General features: G+C 47.5%; 1 protein-coding gene across 1 annotated transcript in view; it reads right to left on the reverse strand.

The window, feature by feature from the left end:
- Positions 1–6,334, reverse strand: part of LOC131091287 (uncharacterized) — a 31,729-nt gene extending 25,395 nt beyond the window's left edge. Inside the window, exon 1 of the mRNA XM_058037249.1 lies at positions 6,257–6,334. Coding sequence (XP_057893232.1) covers positions 6,257–6,334 — 78 coding nt within the window. The remainder of the gene's footprint in view (positions 1–6,256) is intronic.
- Positions 6,335–7,756: the final 1,422 nt, after the last annotated feature.

The raw sequence follows: 7,756 nt of genomic DNA on the forward strand, positions 1-7,756 counted from the left end.
AAGGCTCAGATTTACCTGAGGTGCCCACCCATGCAGATCTGGAGCACAGGAGCAAGTCAAGGGCATGGGCAGCCAGGGCTTTGAGCCTCAGTGCTACCACTAAAGGCTTCACATTTTCAGTCAAACAATCCCTTCAATGAAAACTCAGTCTCCAAACAGTGGAATATTTACCAACCGAGACCAGGAGAGAGATAGACTTAAGTAGAATAAATGGATTAGATCTCCCACTGCTAATCCCAAATGAAGCACAGCACAGAGCAGGCACACAGTCCTGGGAAAGGCTGAGTGACCAGCTTCCTGGGATTTGGATCAGCCTGGGCTTTCAGAGGCATGTCACCCCAGAGCTCCTGTAGCCAGGAAACTGTCATTATTGGCACCTGCCCCTAGCTAAGTCCTGCTGCACCTTAACAGAATAAAGAAGTACAAAGACTTTGAAAACAGATCAGTAAGAGATGGATGAACTTCCAAAACCCCTTCCTAAGAGCTGACAGTAGTTCTGAATGGAGGCTTGTGTCAGCCCATTTTCTTTAGCTCATTTGGTGTTGAAACCTGTCTGCTAATATAAAGGAATGAGAGGAGTAAAACACAGGATGAAAATGAGATAGTGTAGCAGGTTATGGCTTGCATGTGAAAAATTGCTTTTGTTTTGCCACTTTGAACACCACCCACCCCTGCTTTCTATTGAAGCATAATGGTACTGCCTGTACTCCCCCAGGACCAAGGATTTCACTTAGTTTAATAGTTTCTGTAATTAGATATTTGTGGAACTCTGAAATGCTCTGATGAAAGGTACTTTAAAAGTATTACCAACTCTTCCACCATGAAAGGGCTCCACCCAAACCCAAATACAGATGTTGTCCTCAATGTACATCATTACTAATCCAAGCCAGCAGAACTTATGGCCTGATTTAAATCCTCCTGAAGTCTCAGATGACTTCTGTGAGCTCCGGTAGGGCTCCAAGAACTCTAGAAAGGAAATATAGGCAAATTAGCCTTTGCTTCTCTCAAAACTGGAACCTCCTTTCCATTGGCAATGACGTGAGGAAGGATATTCAGAATGAACCATGGGGGCATTTGCTGCTGAGAGCCTGTAAGAGGAATGATGATGTTCTTACACTGAGTTTGAAACCAAGGCTGACAGTCAGGCTTCTCCCCACTGCTGTAAAGTTATTACCCACATTAATGAAAGTCCCTACCGTGCCCTGTCCTTGCTCCACCCTTCTCCTGCCATGAATCTGTACAAGTTAATAACTTTTCTATTTAGTACTTCCCATACTCAAGCAAGTATCTAAACACCAGGCTGAATATTTATCATTGATAGGTCTGGGATATCAGTGCATACAAAGGACAGTGTGCAATGGCAAGAACTGCTGTACCAGGCCTGGTCTAGCTACACTACTGCTGGGGAGCCACTCTGGTACAAAATATGCCATGAGTTCCTTTTTTTTAATGAAGAAAGGGAGGCAGGAAGAAAGAGACCTGAATATTTTACCACCATTCCTGGTCTGTCTAACAAAAAAGCAGAGGAGAGAACAGTAATTATTGGCTACCACAGGAAAGTTTGTTTGCTGGGTCTTTGCAAGCCAGTGCAACAGGATTGTTTGCTCTTAGATAATAAGGAAAAACATTATTTCAGAGTTTTCACCCCAAGGATGGTTGGTATCTCTACCAGCACTGCAATCTTTTAGCTCCTTCTGCACAAAGATTACCCACATAATTCCAGAAATCTTCTGCCCCTGGCTTGTTTCTCTTACCTTGGCTGCTGCTCCCATTGCTGGCCTTGGTGAACCAGAGAATTATGGTTCAGCCCTACAAAGAGAGAATCCCCTGTGCTGTGCAGGACTTGAGGCCAGCCTTGCCCATCTTCTCAGCTTTCAGCTCCTCCAGTGCTTCCGTAATTAGAATTATCAGGACTAAAACACTGTGGACATTATTGCTGCTTAGCGTGAAGCTAACAAGCGAGCGCCAGATTTATAACACTCTGGCCAGACAGAATTAAAAAAGAGTTACAAATCATTGCCCAGTTCCAGGGATATGTGCTCCAGGATCTTATTTTGCCAGAGACTCCATGTGAACTTTAGCCTCTAGAAGAAATCCGCCTGCAATTTTCTAATTTAAATACCAGTCAGACCAGTGGCGGGATGTAAACTAACATGCATGAAAAATAAGGGTTCAATGACCCAAATCAATTATGTTTTAAGGGCACTGCTCTGGACTCAGTAGGAAATATTTTAGACAGGAAAAAGAACTAAATAGGATCATTCATTGAACTGACTTGGAAATGAGGCAGAAATTTGGTAAATAAGAAATCCAATGCAAGCCAGCTTTATGAACCAAATTTAGTGGATTAAAAAAAAACCCAGCAAAATAACAGCAACAAAAAAAAAAAAAAATCAAACCAAAGACAGAAAAAAATGAACCAAAACAACAAAAAAATCCAAGTCCAGATAATTTTTAGACTCAAATAATGTTTCAGGCTCCTGGGTACTAAAGTGAACAGTGTAATAAAACAAAGTAATTTTCACACCTTCCTTGAGCCCAGGAAGTTTAACACCATTTACTTTCACACATTAAAAAAAAAAACAAACAAACAAAACAAAAAAAAAAAAAAAAAAAAAAAAAAAAAAAAGTGGTCTATAGAAACCCTGAAACTGCATCTTTATTAAAATATGACAACCTGTAGGTCTTCTGTATAAAGAAAAATTAATAATTTAAAGAAAAAACAGCTTCTGAAGTTCAGAACCAGCCACTGTGACTGGATTTTTAAAGCACATACACAGAGGCTAGGGAGAAACAGCTCTACTGCTTCAGAATATATGAAGATAGCTGCTCCCCAAACTGGCCAAACATCCAAACTCTGTGCACAGTAAACATCTGATCTGCCAAGATACATTGTAAACACAATAGGATGCAGTTATGGCAATTAATCAAGATACAAAGAGAACAGGAAAGACCCATCATTTCTCTGCTCCTCAAGCACAAAGTACTTTCACAAACAGTGAAGAGATTAATAGATATGAAGTCCACTGCCAACAAAACTTTCAGGTTCTTTGAAGGTGCCTTATTTGTCTTGAGTGGCTTCATTTCTTGAGACAGAAATACAGCCTGGTGTGCCCACCCAGTGCTTTGCAGCGAGGAATAAAGCAAAAGCTACCTGGACGTAAAAATCCCATTAAAGTGTTACTAAAATAACCCCCACACCTGGCAGCTGCTGGGATTGGAACCAGATGTGCAGTACATCTGGTAAAGAATGGAACTGCTGCTAACAAACACTGAGCTATTTGAGGGACATTTCCACTCCAGCAAGGGTCCAGAAAGACTTAGCAAAAGTTACTTATTTTGCCCCTACTTTTCTCAAGGCAGATGCTGACCACTGACAGACCTATTGTGTGCCAATTTAAAACATTTGAGACCTTCCCTATCCTCCTGCCCCAATGAGAAGTGCATATTTTGCTGCTCCAGTTGCATAATTTACTGATTCAGCTGCATGCTTGGTTGATCTGGTAGGAGACTAGTACAGTAGTTGAGATTCTGGATACATTGCCAACTGTGCAGCGTGCTTTGTTGATCAGGGCTGTAGAATTTAATAGCTGAAATTTCATACACTTTACTAATCAGGCCACATTCTTTGCTAATTGAGGTGCATATTTTAGTAGTTGATTTTTTTTTTAATCTTTCACTGATCTTGGGAAGGATCCTGCTCCCTCTGAAACCAGCAGGAATTTTGCCATAGTTCTTGCTGGGTAAAGGACTAAGACTTTCACTAGAGGGTCTTGGATTGCTAAGATTTCTTCTCTTAAACAGAACAAGAAAGGCTTAATTTTTTTTCTTTAAGCCAGCAAGTGAACAGAAGAATACCAGATGAAGGATGGCACTGGCATAGAGAACTCCTCCACAGGGATTTGATTAAACAGATAATATTTAATGGACATACAGAGACATAATTTTGACTGTGTTACTCTTTCATCAGGCTTACATTCTTCCTTCAGGATAAACAAGCTGCTTATCTGCACATCTTGTTCCATTTGATACAGACACGCAGGAGGAAACATCATGCACCTTATCTTCACATTTTCTTTCATTTGATCTAACTCCTACTTTTAAATTGCTGGAGTACTTGGTGAAGGATTCCAGAGAGAGCTCTACTTTGCCACAAAACATGTTGCAAACATCCACGCCACCTCACAGCATCACAAAATTTCTCAGCTCTTACTGGCAGAGACCACCTTCCTGGATGAAAAGAAGAATTCAGTTCCCTGTACCTCATTCAGACTTTACCCTTGCCAAGGGAGTTTCTGTTATGTGTTTACATTGTTAACTCTAAGCCAGAAGACAAAAAATTTCACATAAATCGTTGAATACCTTTTTTCAACTGATAAATTGAACTACATTTGAACCACTAACTTAGAGTGGGATGTATATTTCTTTACTAGCATAGCAACACTATCAGTGTAGCCAAAAAGATAAAAATAGTGACGCCTACGCAGCACAGTGCAGTCCTTGATGAGTGAAGAGCAAGTGCAACTTACTCCAAGAAATAATAAAAACAGGGAGCAAGGGATGTACACACACGTCTGTTTGGACACAGAATTCCCTGCCACATTGAGGAAGATAAGCAATAGAAAATGCTTTTCATTCTGCAAAAGGAATTGGCCAGTATGTTAAGAGCCTATAAACAATGTGATCAAAAGAATAATTGATACAGCAAGAAGTCAAGTTGGGGAAAGCAAGCAGGAGGCTGCTGCTTCTTCATTGAGGAGGCAGTTTCTTTTCTGTAGTGCTGTTGGTCAATACTTTAGTTCAGTTACTGACTGGTGTGAAATCAAACACTCCTGATTTCAGAGTTAGAGAACAATTGAAGTTGACTAAGAAACATTAGAGAAAATTAGCAAAAATTAGCAAAAATTAGAGAGTTTGCTGAAGCATTCAGAGTCCCACCAATGCCTTTCACCCCCAAATGCACAGCACACAGCCAGTATTTGCTCCTAACAACTGTACAGGCAAAGGCAGAAGAGAAGCAGCACAAGAAGGATGCAATAGTTCAGGGAAGCAAGCAAGTTATGCAGTTTAATAAGAGAGGTATGCAACTGGATGAGGGTAAGCTTGCCTTCTGCAATGCAATCCTGACTTGAAAGAGAAACAAAATACAAAGCCCCACAACCATACAATTCAATACATCTTGGTAAAGTTAGTATTTCAGAGCCAGAAATGTGGCTTAATTAAGTTCTCACTGTAGCTATCTTCACTTGGATACCAAAGCGAGATAAAACATCTTCATTTCAACCACAGTCATTGCTGCGTGTTTGTGTGCTGTGGCAGAGAATTACTTTATCAGGCAGAATTATAATGCTGTTTGTCACCAGAGAAAGCAACCCCACACCTTTTTTTTCTTTATATATACATATGTATGTATCAAGACATAAATGTATGGAATTATATTTTCTTATACTCTAGTGGCTCATGTTTTATAGAATTGAGAATCTCCACTAGAACCGTGGTTCTATCAGGGTTCATAGGAAAAATCCCACTCCCTTCAGCGGGACCAGGACGGCTCATCCTTCCCAAAGCTCAGAGCGGCTGCTCTGCAGCTGCTCCTGGTTGTGGGGTGCTCCGTGTTCCCTCCTCTGCCTTTCCACAGTTCGGGTGCCGCTCTCAGCTCCCCGTGCCCTGTCAGCTCTGCCCGGATCCCTGCCCTGGCAGCCGTACCTGTCCCTTGCAGAGTTACCTGCTCCCCTGCTACAGCCGAGGTGCACAGAGCGGTGACAGTAAAGCAGCACGAGGTATCTGGTTTGGACTCCCCAAGCCAGGCTGTGCCCGTGGCAGGGATGCCTTTGGGCAAATGTTCTCATTTCTGCTGGGAATCCGTAGTCCCTCCCTGGGCTTTCCCGGATTTCGGGTCCGGCTGTACCGAAGCGGTGGGGCTGACCTGGAGTCCCGGAGCATCACGTCTCGCTGTGCCTTTTGCACTCCGGGGCGAGTCCCCGGCCACCCCACACCCAAACACCGAGAGTCAGGGGCCGAAGGGCCCCGCAGCCGCCCCCGCCCCGCCGCATCCCTCCTGCCGGTGTCCGCGGCGCCTCCCCGGTCCCGGGAGCCCCGGCGCACCCCTCACCCGGCTGCCGGCAGCTCTGCTGCGCCCCTGGCCCCGGGACTGCCGGTCCCTCCCCTCCTCCCGGCGGGGCTCCCCCTTCCCGCCGGGCTCGCCGCTGCCCGGCCCGGTGCGGGCGGGGGCCGGTGCCGCCGGTGCCGGGGTTACCTTGGCTCCCGCCCCGCCGAGGCAGAGCGCCGCGGCCGCCGCCAGGACGAGCCCCGCGCCGGGGCCGCTGCGGAGCATGGCGCGCCGAGCCGAGCCGAGCCGTGCCGAGCCGTGCCAGGACGAGTCGTGCCGTGCCGAGCCGTGCCGTGCCGAGCCGAGCCGAGCCGAGCCGAGCCGAGCCGAGCCGAGCCGAGCCGAGCCGAACCGAGCCGAGCCGAGCCTTGCTGTGCCGTGCCGAGCCGAGCCGTGCCGAGCCGTGCCGTGCCGAGCCGTGCCGAGCCTAGCCTAGCCGCCCTCCGCCAGCGCAGCTGCCGCGCCGAGCCGTGCCCCGAGCGCGCCGCTGACAGCGACCCCCCGAGCCCGGCCTCCCCGCCCCTCGCCCCCTCCCCCGGCCGCTCCCGGCCCCTGCCCTCCCCCGGGGGTCACCTGCGGCGCGGAGCTCGGCGGGCACCGGGCGGGCACCGGGCTGGGGGCGGCGGGGTTGGCCCGGTCCGAGCAGCCCCCCGGGGTGCTGCATCCTGGAGGCCGCTCAGCCCCTGCGAGCTGAGCGGGAGCGGGGTCGGGATCCTGCGGGAAAAGTTTCTCCTGCGGGGCCGTGGGAGATGGAGGGAGGGCGGCTGCCCTGGGCAGCGCACCCGGCCCCTGCCCCAGTCCCCTGCCCGACCCTGCAGCCCAGTCAGGGGAGTGAGTGAACGGACAGAGGAATGGGAAATAGGAAAAGGGCTCAGGTCTTTCCCAGCTAAAAGCACCCCGGCTTCATCTGAGCACGAAGCAAGGGACGGGAAAGGAATATTCACGGGCATCCTGGGGAGCCCAAAGCACAGGAGCTGCTCAAAAACCAGCAGTCAGGGTACAGCACCACTTAACCTTTCTGAGGGTGATGGGAGGGCAAGGGACACTCCTTGTTTCTGATGCAGCTTTCTGCTTTACAGTCTTCTGTACCCCATTGACTCACATCACATCCTGCAGTGAGTGTCAGACAGCAATTTAATCAATGGGAAAAAATGGGTAACACCTTCAGCTGGTGTCCAAGTGGGTGCATATAACAAGCATGAAGTTGGAGGGCTGGTGTCAAAGAAAACTTTTCTTCTGCATAAATGCAGTCTCGTGTTGAATGCATCCTGGCACCAACCTCATGTCTAGTCCAGGCCATTCACCCGCTCCATGGGTTTGATGTCCTGATAGTAGGAGATAATGCCTGAATCCCAAAGAAGTGAAACAGATCTCCACCTAACCCTTCCAGTGCTCGTGAGATGAAGCTGCCTGTTAGCCTTTGCTGGACACCTACAAAAAGTAACAACATGATTAGCCTAAGGCTGAGGGAGGCTCAGGGACAGGACTGCTCACTGCCCACCGGGACCACGCTGCCTCCCTAGGAAATGTACACGTGCTAACCGAGAAGGAAGGACACATAAGGAATGTCTCGATAGCTTAATTGGCTTGTTTATACTTCTTGCACTGAAAACAGAAGATACAAATAATTCTTTGCGTGACCAATTC

Source organism: Melospiza georgiana, chromosome 18 (assembly GCF_028018845.1).
Source record: "Melospiza georgiana isolate bMelGeo1 chromosome 18, bMelGeo1.pri, whole genome shotgun sequence".
NCBI classification, from domain to species: domain Eukaryota; kingdom Metazoa; phylum Chordata; class Aves; order Passeriformes; family Passerellidae; genus Melospiza; species Melospiza georgiana.